We start from the raw sequence: 12,309 nt of genomic DNA on the forward strand, positions 1-12,309 counted from the left end.
ACAATGACACTCTAGACCTGGCATGTCCAAAGTCAGGCCCGGGGGCCAATTGCGGCCCGCGGATCGATTTTAAGTGGCCTTCGGCTTGTCTCTCAAAATATACTATATGTGGCCCTCCACACAGTATTGGTTAATCAAGCAAGTTCCATTCACATTTTTTCCCATTCACCTGACTATGACAGCATTATCGTACAGTTTGTAGACAACCACCAGGTAGAACAAGACAGGCATAACTAATGTTTACACATGGTAAACAAAATCCTTAAGAGTATTTTTTTTATAACCCATATGATTCGAAATGCAGCTGGCCCCCAGGTATTTTCACATTATCTAATCTGGCCCCCATTCAAAAAAGATTGGCCACCCCTGCTCTAGACTCAAGGCGCACACACACACCCATAATAATTATGCAACATATCTCAACCCACATTAATTATGTGTGAAGCAGTCCCTGCCTGGATCAAAATATTACTGCCACCAAATGATCTACTGGTGGCAAAAAACTAATCATGCTGGTGTCACTAGCACCACCAGTGGAAAAAAGGTCTGAAGCACTCAGTAGATTCATTCACATATTTTCACTAATTTGTGATTCAATACCTTTATTTACCATTACTTTATATCCCATTATTTGCTTAGTATTTCTTAGTTGATAGATACAAATGGCAGAACCCTGATTTTTTTTTGATTTCCTGGGGCCAACAAGTCCAACACACCTGGCAGTTACAAGCATCTTTTGAAATAACTTGGTTGATAGGTAGGGGTGTCACAATATATCGTCCCACGAAATTTCGCGATAGTAAAACGTCACGATATGTATCGTTGAGATGAAATCTCATATCGTGAAAAAAAAAAAAAAAAAAAAAAAAACATTTTTTTTTTTTTTTTTTTTTTTTTCAAAAGTAGACAAAGAAACGTCTTTGTTTGTTGAAGTTCAATGTATGGAAAGTAGTTCAGTTGAACAAGACTCTGAAGAGACACATGAGAAGTTATACAGGAGAGAAACCATTCAATTGAGTTTCTGGCAAAACTGTTTACTTGACAGGAAAAACTGAAGATGCATAAAAGATAGACTAAGAAAAGTCTTGTTGTTTGAGTTTGAAGAAAAACTGAAGATGCATAATGAGAATTTATACTGCTGAGAAACCTTTTAGTTCAAAGTAAATCTAAGTGACGGTGTAACTCATTCTATTTCAAGATAAGCCTTATCTCCAATCTCATGTTTTTTCTAGTTGTTATTGTAATAACAATTTCCCACAACAGCATGTTTTGTATTTGTGCATTTCAAATAAAATACTACTTTTCCAGTCATATATTGTCATTATTCAAGTTTAAAAAAATATTGTTAAAATCGTATCGTATCGTATCGTTATCGTGAACCCAGTATCGTGATACATATCGTATCGTGAACTGAGTGTATCGTGACACCCCTATTGATAGGTCGATATTACACCAAACCAGGAGGCATCTTTATTGGTCTGGTTTGTTAAAGAAAAAGGGGAGAAATGCACAAAATAAAGATTGGATTAAAAAAGTAAATTCTAACATGTTTGATGGGTGTAGTTACTGTAGATTAACCCATTGATACCTGATGCATGACTTAAAGGGATACGCACACAAATGAGGGATATACACGCAAATGCTGCATCAGGCTGACATCACCTTTCATCTATCTCAACCAAAAAACTCCATGCAACTGCGTGTGTATGTGTGAAGCCCCATTGGAAAACTCAGCTCACATCAAAAGCTCCATGTTTGGTACAAGCAGTCAGGAGTGTGAGGAGGATCTTATTGAAAGAGGTATCATCTCCATCCCGTCTGGTAGCCCTGAGTTGTCTGTCCTTTCAGAACAAACACCTAACGGTAGCTGGGTCATTGTGGTTTTATAGTGATTGACTATGTTTTTAAATGCATTAAATTATATTATTTAAAGTCTCTGTTATTTTGACTACTGATAGTTGCCATCATAGTACTTAACTGGCACCTAATGACATTTGGCAGCCATTGTAATCAATTAATGATGAAATCCTTTTCCTCTTTGGATAATGCAGTAATTGCAGTGAACACATATCCCCCCTCATTCACTCATCTGCTGTCAAAGCAAGTGATCTGTCACCAACACTACAGATAAATCCCATGTATTTAACCATGCGGTTATCATATACCATACTGCGGTTACTGGACACAAAAATATAGCAAAAAGACGAATCCATGGTATTTGATGTGATAAATCAGTAGTGCTGTTACAACAAGTACAACACTGTCACAAAAACTTACGGTACTTAAATGTCATCAACAACAATCAAATGCACCTTTAGATTTATTAATTTATCATTTCCCCACATTTCCTGTCACGATTAGATTGATTTGATCAATAATAATTTATGAAAACATTTTAAGTGGAGCTTTGAGAAAGTTGAAATTAAACGATATCCCTTAATCTCATTGGGGAAGACAGTGGACACCCGGTCCTTGGCAGAGGTGAGATCCAGACGAGGTCTGCTGCCTCAAAGCCCTCCAGCTTTTTCACCCCTGTCAAAAAGCTGATGACAGGCAGTGTCCTCATCAGTCTCAGGCTCAAAGCAACAAACATTCACAGCAGGCTATTACATAGCTAATTATACTATATTTATTCTGACAACTTTGTTTACAACCTCAACACTAGCAGCTAGTCAACTACCATAATCAAAGCAAGCTAGCTACTAGTCACCAACCTCTTCCATTAATTACCACAAGGAGGCTTACGAGCTTGCAGGCCCGTATAGCTGTGAGTCCATTTTCAAGAATTAAGGCCTAAATGCTTACAGTATTAGTGCTTCAATAGTAATTAAAAATATATACATATTATATCTACTTACATTGTAGTTGTTTGAAATCTCTACCACCAGGCACTGAATTGTCCAGTGTTACAGAGTTGAAAGTGAGGTTACGCAGCAGCAGCAAGCAATTACACCTTAGTGTGTCATACAAAAAAATGTCTTGCTAATATATAGCATACGTCTGAGTACTTCTCACGTACACAACACCAACATACGATGCGCAGCTGAAATGGTACACGGTTCCAAATAGGGATGCACCGATCGATCGGCACGTGACCGGAAATGGCCGATTTTCACGTGATCGGCCTCGACCGGTGACCGGCTCCGGTCAGTCCACATAGCCGATTCTGTGCGCCGGTCGGCTTTCCCCTTTTTTTGTTTGGTCAATTACCTGCAGCTGCACGATGCATGCATTCACGTGACGTGCGCGCACCCCAAGCAGCCAAAAGGAAACACACGCCAGCATGTCGTCCTCATTGTGGACATTGTACAGTTTGTCACACATGCAAGTTGAAAATAAGCCACGGAGGGTACTCAGGGCCGTAGCCAGGGTTCCGAAATAGGGGAGGTCCAGCGAAAAAAATTTGAGGTTTTTTTTTCCCCTTTTTTAGCCATATTTAGAGTAATATATCATTTTAAATCAACATTAGGATTATACTGTTGTGATGTCATTATTCAGTATATTCTCTTTCATGTCACCACCTGCTCAGCTCTCCTGTCAACATAATTGTAACTAACAAACACAAACTGTTTTAGCCAAATTCATATCAAAATGACACCTACAAACACAGGTACACAACCCAAGCCGTACACAACACACAAAGTCATCATCGATAATAAAAAAAACATACAGAGGGACATTTATTTATTCCTGATAGGAACGATTGAAAAATAAAATAAAATATATTATGTTGTTTTTAACTTTACACCACCTCTTTTTGTTACTTATTGGGTCATGAAACTGAAACCATGCATATAGCCACCTGCATACCTGACTTCGGGAGCTTGGCAATTGGCATCATGCATGATTAGCCAGTAGCATCCCAACGTGTCACACAGGTAACATTACTTAAGAGACAGACTAGACACTTACTTTCTTGGTTGTTGCTAAAAAATCTGTCAGTGTCACTCACTGTCTGTCGTTCACTCGCTCACTGTCTCGCAGCTCGCTCACCTTCAATTATCTCGCCAGGCAGACAGAGAGTCATCACTCACCACCATGCTGCTGCTCTCTCAGAATCAAGTTACCGCGGACGTGGCGTCAGATGATTTCCTGCCTGACCTGCCTTTCGTTTCAAAATAAAAGAGATCCCGTGTTTTTCATGCTTTTCCATGCAGATTGTTTTATTTTTTTCTCTGAAATATTAGGGGAGGTCCGGACCTCCCCGTCCTCATAGCTAGCTACGGCCATGGGTACGTTGCCGAGTCCCGCTCGGCTGGAGTCTACTCCAATCTCAGCGGCTCGCTTCACCTCACTGGCCCCTCTCTCTCGCGCAACACAGCCGGCTTGGCGAAGTGAAGGTAGGCTACTATCGAGCCCTGTGTCCTGGTTACATTCCCCGACCAGCTGCAGTCCATATCACCGCTGCTTGCTGCAGATCAGCTGCTGCTGCTATCTGCCAGTCACGTTGTAACGTGGATACAGGAGAGGAGGACTATTTGTTTCGTATTGCGAATAGAACATAATAATAAAACGCATCGGACCAGTGTGCAAGGTTTACTGTGCGTGATGATTTTTTTTCCGGATGGCGGATTAAAAGAAACGGACTCTGTGTGTAAACTCAACTCAAACTAATTTCCTTATCTACTCAAGAACAGCCAAATCCACAACTGTAGAGTGGGCATGGCTTCGAAGGTCTGGGCTCCAGACCTATAGGCTATAAACTCCTTGTCCAGGGATAACATTTTGATGTTTATTTATTTTTATTCTATTCGTTTATTTGGCAGGGACATATACAAAAAAAACATTAAACCCCATAGGGGAAGAGATGCTTTGTAACAGATTTAGTCATAGGCTACTTTCCATCTGGAGCCCCTGTTCTGTTGCACCTTTTTTCTTTTGGAAAATAAATGCATGATAGCTGTGGGATATACTGGTTGTTTTATATTCATTGTATTTACACAAAAAAGAAAAGCTCTGTCCAGTAACCTGGAACACTTTTATTTTGAGATGTTTTTGAGTGAGATCGTCCTACCTCATGCAAATGATAAGAAATGTGACATGAATCTTAATTTTCTATTAAAGCAAAGTAAAAAAAAAAAAAAAAAAAATAACCTGTTAACTCATTAAGTGCCATAGACGACCTAACTCGTCTTACATAATCCAGCGCTTAAGTGCCAAGGACGAGCTAACTCGTCTTACATAAACATTTTTTTTTTTTGACGGTGGGACATCAATCAACCCCTTTTACATCTTCGAGATAACTATTTGGAGCAAGAGCATGTGTGTAATCTATTTTACCGACCACTAAGTGGCGACAGAGACCGAGAGAAGTCACAGCCACGGGACCCAAAAGCCACAAAAGCAGCCGCCTCCCGCGGAAATGGCTTGGCGATTTTACAGTCAGAAGCCCGGACACACACACACAGAACGGACAGAGATCCCTTCCCCCCAGAGCCGCGCAGCAACGCGCGAACACACACACACACACACACACACACACACACACACACACACACACACACACACACACACACACACACACACACACACACCGCGGGAGCAAGCCATTCAAGGAAATGGCGACGCGATTTTACAGTAATCCATTTCAGACTCGTCTTGCCCGACAGGCAGACAGGCAGGCAGGCAGCAGCAACGCGCTTCTGACACGCCCGCTGTTATTAGAGCCAGGAGGAAGGAGGAGAAGACACACGGAGGGAGGAGTTTGAATGAGAGGGGTGTTTCCTGTTGTTATGGAGGAAATTACTGTTCAAAACTATTGTTTAGAATGTCTGACGGTCTTACTGATGCCAAAAATGAATGGTTAAAGTGACTGTTTCACAAAAAGCCATTTATCTCTGAATAAATTTCCAGACGCTGAAACCATGCTGTACTCAACGGCTAATATCTACATAACTACTAACTCTGCAAACTAACTCTTTTAGACAGAGAAAGCACACATTCTATTAGTTATTTTTAGATGATTGGTGTTCATGAATTCGTAACAGAAAAGAATCCTCGGCTGTTCTAAAATGAGCCAGAATCGTCAAAAACACCCCTGGCACAACTTACCTACAGGAATGAAAACATGGCTGGCATTCAATGTGTTAATTAATTCATAAAAAGTAATTAATTCTGCAGCAGTGATTTTCCAATAAATGGACACAGCCTAATATGTAGTCATGTCTCTGTTTCCTCCAATCAATCCAATCTATTGTTCTTAGAAAGAAAATCGGAATCGGCCAAAATCGGTATCGGCAAGTCAGACTATTCAAAAATCGGAAATCGGAATCGGCCAAGAAAATGGCAATCGGTGCATCTCTAGTTCCAAATACACCCACAGAAAGACGCCACCGCTGGACAAGCCACACCGAGAGGAATGATGGGATACTGGTACATGCTTGTGTATTAGACATAAGATAGATAACACATCAACTCTTTACAATAACAGGCCAACACAGCAAATGAGGTTACCGTATATAGAATGACAAGCGCAGAGCAATCATCATTAACAACACATTAAAATGCTAATTCAGCATGATAAAAAGCCAGATTCACACTTTCTTATATAGCCCAAAATTATACTCGATCTAGTTAGTAAAGCTGGTGGCCATGTCTCATCTGGATAAGAAACTAGCAGACGGTATGAGTTGAGGGGCCATTGAATAGCAGCATCCTACGGTGGGAGAAGCTGGCAGACGGCCATCCTAGCAGACAGATGATGACAAACATGGAGGAACATTTAGTGCCCTGACATCAGCGGTTGGCAAGGTGGAGACCAGATGAGCTATTTGCTGAGTTTGGGCAGATGATCGTGTGACAGAGGCCTCATGGGAACCTCTGTCATTAGCAAGAGCATTTAGCCACATGACACATCACCATAAACGTATTCCTGCGCTCATCAATCCTCTCTTCATGTCCAATACTTCTAAATCAATCCCATAAGACTTCACTTCTCCTTTTCTGTCTCATATGTTTGCAGTCACCCTCTCCTCCTCTTCTGTCGAGCATTTCTCTTACACAGAAATGGAAGTAAGACTAGGATGTCAGTCAGTGTAAAGAGGCCAACCTACAAAAAAAGATTGGCACAAACCTCTGTGTGTGCAAAAGGTAGTGTGGTGAAGGCATAAGCCATCCCATGTTGGAATAAATACATTATTTTTGCATGAAGAGAATTTTGCTTTGCCTTGTCATTATTCCAATCATCAGCACCTTGTTGCTTCTCCTTTTTACTAAGAGGCCAACCTAAACACATAAATGTGTGTCCATACATAAATCTTCACACAAACATTAGGAGGTTCATTAATTCATAAAAAGTAATTCATTCTGCAGCAGTGATTTTCCAATAATGAACACAGCCTAATATGTAGTCATGTCTCTGTTTCCTCCAATCAGATTCCTCTGGGGTCATTCCAAGAGCCTGGTCCAACAAGGATTCCCAAGCCTAAAGGATACAGCGTTCACAGATGGACCAATAGAGCTCTGAATAGCGGACACAATAGTGGAAAGCCTCCCACAGTGCATGCAGGAAAAAACACGGGTCTGAGAACACCCTTAAACAGGCCTAAAGCTACAACTACTACAACAACAACAACAACAACAACAGCATGCTAGGTACAACCTGTGGTCACAAAAAGCACCCCCCCCCCCAATATATGACAAGTATCAGGAATATATTCAGGAAGTGTGGGGGGCAGTAGTGTAAACATGGTGTGTCGCTGTCCCTACTGCCCCCCACACTTCCTGAATGGTATTGCATCAAGGATTTTTTTATATCAACGATATAAAAGTGGATTTTATGCAACAATTTGGAAGCGGCAACATCAGTTATTTAGAAGAGGATGTTTGTGTGGCACCTGGGGTGGCCAATTAGCAGCCAATGCCACCACTAGCCACTGCCTAGAAACGCCCCTGCCGCCACAGCGCAATGTGGTCGAAGAGGATACATTTTTAAGTCACTTGCTGAGTGAAGACCCATCTGTTCTCATTAGATTTCAATTCGGGTTGTCTCCCTTGTCCTTACTTTTATTGTGCCTAGGCTATTATGTGTATTGTTCTTCTTATTCCTATAGTATTTTTGACCAACTGTATGTGTCTATTTGATATTTGTGATTGGCTGTTCAGCACTTTGGTCAACCGTGGTTGTGTAAATGTAGCCTGACTCCACCAGACGGGGGCGGCATTGTTCCACAAATTCACAATCCACCTCAGTCTGGCCCTGGCCTCAGAGATGCATTCAAACCGGCCGCCACACAGGCGCACCAATCAGCGTGAGCTAGGGGCGGGCTTTAGGCGAGACCGGGTGTGACGCCACCGAGAGGCGCCTCTGCGTTTGTAGTTCTTTCACTATTCAACATGGCGGCGGCTACCGAGGCTAGCTCCAGTGTGCTAGTCAAACATTCTATTCAAAACAATAAGCTAACATAAACGTTAAACACTTGATCTTACAGTGAGTACGAAACCGTAACTGTATTGCTGTAATGTTATCAACTATGAACGTTAGTAAACAAGACATTGTTGTAGAATTTGGGGAGATAGACCGCTAGGCTGGGATAACTTATTAGCTGTAAGGCTGTAATGGCTAACGGCTAGCCATTCACGCAAGTCACACAAACACAAAGCCCTTCTCACTCTCACCACAGCCCAGTAAACATGCAATCTGTTAAACCATCATTTTTGTTCCAAATCGAAATAAATCATAACGTTAATCAAAATGCCACTGAATTATTAGCTAATCAACACAGAACTGCAAAGATCAGTGTGATGTATTGTCCCTTTACTGCTAGCTGAAGTGTATTCTGCTATGATTGGAATGTTGGCTGCTGTTTAATAAACCACGTTAACTCACGTTGGTGTCCGAGTGACATATTATGTTATACAGGCGAGATTAAAGATCTCAGGATACAATACAACAATCAGTTTATCTGATATTTTCCCCCGCTTGCATAAATTATACTGTGAAGTGTGAATATAGCTCTAGCATATAGTAGTCCTATATGTCTGATATTTTGGAGCTGTTATTCGAGAAATTGGTTTATCGATAGAACATACCGGTAGCTTAAGATTTTGCACTTGTACTTTAGATAGGGGGTAAACAAACGTCATGGGAGCCAATACTAGGAATACGGTATATCAACAAGGAACCATTCTTAAAGTTAGAGATTATATCCAAATACATGCTGCATGGTGTAACCAGGGTGTTTTTCCTCTTCTCTGTTGACGTCCTCTGGGCTCCAGGCAGCTCCCTTTCGCAGATTCATCTGACAACATCTTTATGCATTTACATCGTCTTATCATTTGACCCAATCATGCCTCAAGACCAGCAGATTATGTAACAACAACACCACACACGGCCGTCATTTCTCCGTTTAGTTTATTATTACAAAAGTAAGCAAATAACATTCTCCAGTCATGCGTAAATATCTACCATTCCACTGACACATATGCTAAAATTCACCAGTTAAATAGTAGCGTTAAATCATTATATTGTATCAAAGCATTTGGTTGTTGCCATGATCATAAAGGCTAGAGAGCGTTGCGTCTCCATGACGTTAGCCGTCCAGGGTGCGTGCCACTCGGTGTCATATCGTGTCATCAGTTCCCTGAAGAAACGAACAACGATATGTGTTATGAATGAATCGCTGTTAACATTAATCATCAATCATCAGACGTAGCACCCCAACCTCCAAATGTTGCTATCGTTAGCGTAACATCAGTTAATCCAATCAGTTACATTTAACGTGCAAAATGGCCTACCTGCACTTCATCCTCAGTCAGACATCTGCAGTAATTCTTCTTTCTTTTGGCAAATTGAATAGTCAATGGTTGCACCCAATATTCACCTTACAAAACAGCAAAAAATCTGCGACCTCCATGCTAACTATTAGCAATTGTAGTCCTAGCTGATCAGGCGCTGCTACGTCATGAAGGGAAGTCGATCTGATTGGTTGGCGCTGGCAAGCCCAGACGGTGACAGACAGACGGTCCATCCAATCACCTGCCTAGTAGCTTGAAAAAAGTGACCGCCCTCTTCAGCAATGTAGCTTGGCCGAATCCAGATGGATGTTGTTTGTGAAACAGATATTTGAAGCAAACTCATCGATCTGGCAGCGTCAGGTTAGTGTAAATGTGCTATATAAATAAACTTTGACTTGACTTGATTATGGGAATGACAGTATAACAATATGCTGCTTCGGTGCTTCCTACCATTCAGTAGGTTCTACCAGAATGTATAATATCTCTCCACCAAAGGACAGCACGTATCGGGACTGTGTGTGTGTGTGTGTGTGTGTGTGTGTGTGTGTGTGTGTGTGTGTGTGTGTGTGTGTGTGTGTGTGTGTGTGTGTGTGTGTGTGTGTGTGTGTGTGTGTGATCCAGTCTTGATTTTAATCGCTGCTCTGCTGATGTCAGACACAATCAAGTCAAAAAGCACAGCACTGCCCTCTATTGGTATGCACAATGCATGGGGAGCAGGCAGCGTCCTCTACAAATCAACTAACGCTAGATACAGAAAGTTATGTGTGGAGCACTTGGGCAAGGCCATCGACATAGCTCAGTGAGCAAGGCACAATTTAAGCATGGCAAGCACAGCAAAGCACAGCCCGTTAAACTCAACGACCACAAGTCATCTCTGGGATCCACCTCTCCCCCCCACGTGGTTGAGCGTCACATCATGTGTTTATATAGCTAGTAGCTACATGTCATGTGTGCAATGTGAACGACCCGTGCTTTACGTTAACGTTAACCTACACCAGCCGAAGTTACACTGCGGTGCGTTACCCAGCTTAGCAAAAACAACGGTAACGTTAAACTATAGCGTTAGTATAGAAACTTGTCTGGCGACTATTAAATGCCAAGCAAATTAGCAACTGACTTGCTAACTAACGTTAGCATACAGCTAAGGCATAAGGCTAAGCAACAAACAGCAAGGATCTCGTCTTGTGGCAACGGCAAGCTAAGAGTTAACGCTAGCTAGTTTTCCATCTTCAGTCAAAGAAGATACACCTAAATCTCCCAGTTACAGAGTTGAACAAGATAGCCGAATTACCTTCATGTTTCCACCACTCATTACCCAAGTCGTCTCCCATGTTTCTCTACCAGAATTCTATCCAATCCAAAAACTACCGCTGAGAGAGCCTGCTGGGAGGTGTGTTCACAAGCCGCAAGTTCAACATGTCAACTAGAAACCACGTAAAACAAACAGCAGGACACTTGTTGCTCCTCACATCGTTTTGTGAACACCAGTGGATGAGGAATGAGGTAGGCTTGGCTGTTATATTTTGACAAACGGACTTTCAGCTCTGAGGTGTTGAAATGAAACCTTAAAATTTGTGATGGGTAACACCGCCTACCAATGGTCAAGGCTGCACCATGGGCTGCACCCTGTTGTTTCATGTGGTGACTGGTGAGTTTCCTCTCGTTTTTAAACTGACAGAAAGGAAATGATGTAGGCTACTATCAATTTTGTCCTCTATCATAATAAACTAAATGGGTATGTGTGATTTGATTCACAAGGGTGCATGAATATCATAGATGTATGATGATGTGTAAGAGTAGGTCTAGGTTAGCCTGGGTAAACCCAGCCTCCACGTGACCTCTATCTATGACTGATAGCACATAGATGGAGGTCACGTGGAGGCATATTTTCCGGTTTTACCTTTTTAAACATGAGGGGTCTTTGTTTAGAAAGAACTGGATATGAGCCGTTTTTTCTGCCAGTGGGCGGTAGCATGTATCGATAACAAGAAATGTGATAGGAAACAGCTTTAGTGAATCTGTAACCAAACTCCATTCATAAACATGCCGTTTTAACAGAGGGTCCATAGGCTGTCAGTCAGTCAGCTCCTCTCCTCTCTCCGCAGTGTGGATGCTCAGTCACACAACACTGCCTGCCTCAAATGGCTGCCTCATCACACAATAGACTTGGCTGCATCCAACTCGAGAAAACTTCTCAGAAGAGACTAACGTTAGCGACAAATCTGGAGACTTTTTCTGATATGGGAATGATGGGATTATTACCAGCAAGCAGCAGTAAAAGCAGGCACTGACGATAGCTGGGTAAGTCCCGCTAGCATCGATGCTAAGTTAGCAAAGTAGCCTACAGCAAGAGCGCAGCTGAAGCTAATTAATATCGACGTTAACATCCATATAATATATAGCCATGTGTTTGCGCAATGACATCATGTATTGGCAATGTCAAAGGCTGGCGATTGACTGACTGAGGTCAAGATCGCGCAACTCTAGTAGGCTATCATCTCTCTTGTTGCATTTTTAAACTGGCAGATGGGGGATTCAACTTTTAGTTGTTTACTCACCTATATTGGCTCTCTT

The 12,309-nt window shown here is 41.9% G+C and overlaps 1 protein-coding gene across 1 annotated transcript in view; it reads right to left on the reverse strand.

Annotated features, from left to right (window-relative positions):
* The window catches only part of cmss1 (cms1 ribosomal small subunit homolog), a 57,174-nt gene extending 46,056 nt beyond the window's left edge, over positions 1-11,118 (reverse strand). The window contains exon 1 of the mRNA XM_083638531.1: positions 11,027-11,118. Within this exon, the coding sequence (XP_083494657.1) occupies positions 11,027-11,066 (40 nt within the window). The 5' untranslated portion in view covers positions 11,067-11,118. The remainder of the gene's footprint in view (positions 1-11,026) is intronic.
* Positions 11,119-12,309: the final 1,191 nt, after the last annotated feature.

Source organism: Poromitra crassiceps, assembly GCF_964638095.1.
Source record: "Poromitra crassiceps genome assembly, chromosome: 6".
Lineage (NCBI taxonomy): Eukaryota > Metazoa > Chordata > Actinopteri > Beryciformes > Melamphaidae > Poromitra > Poromitra crassiceps.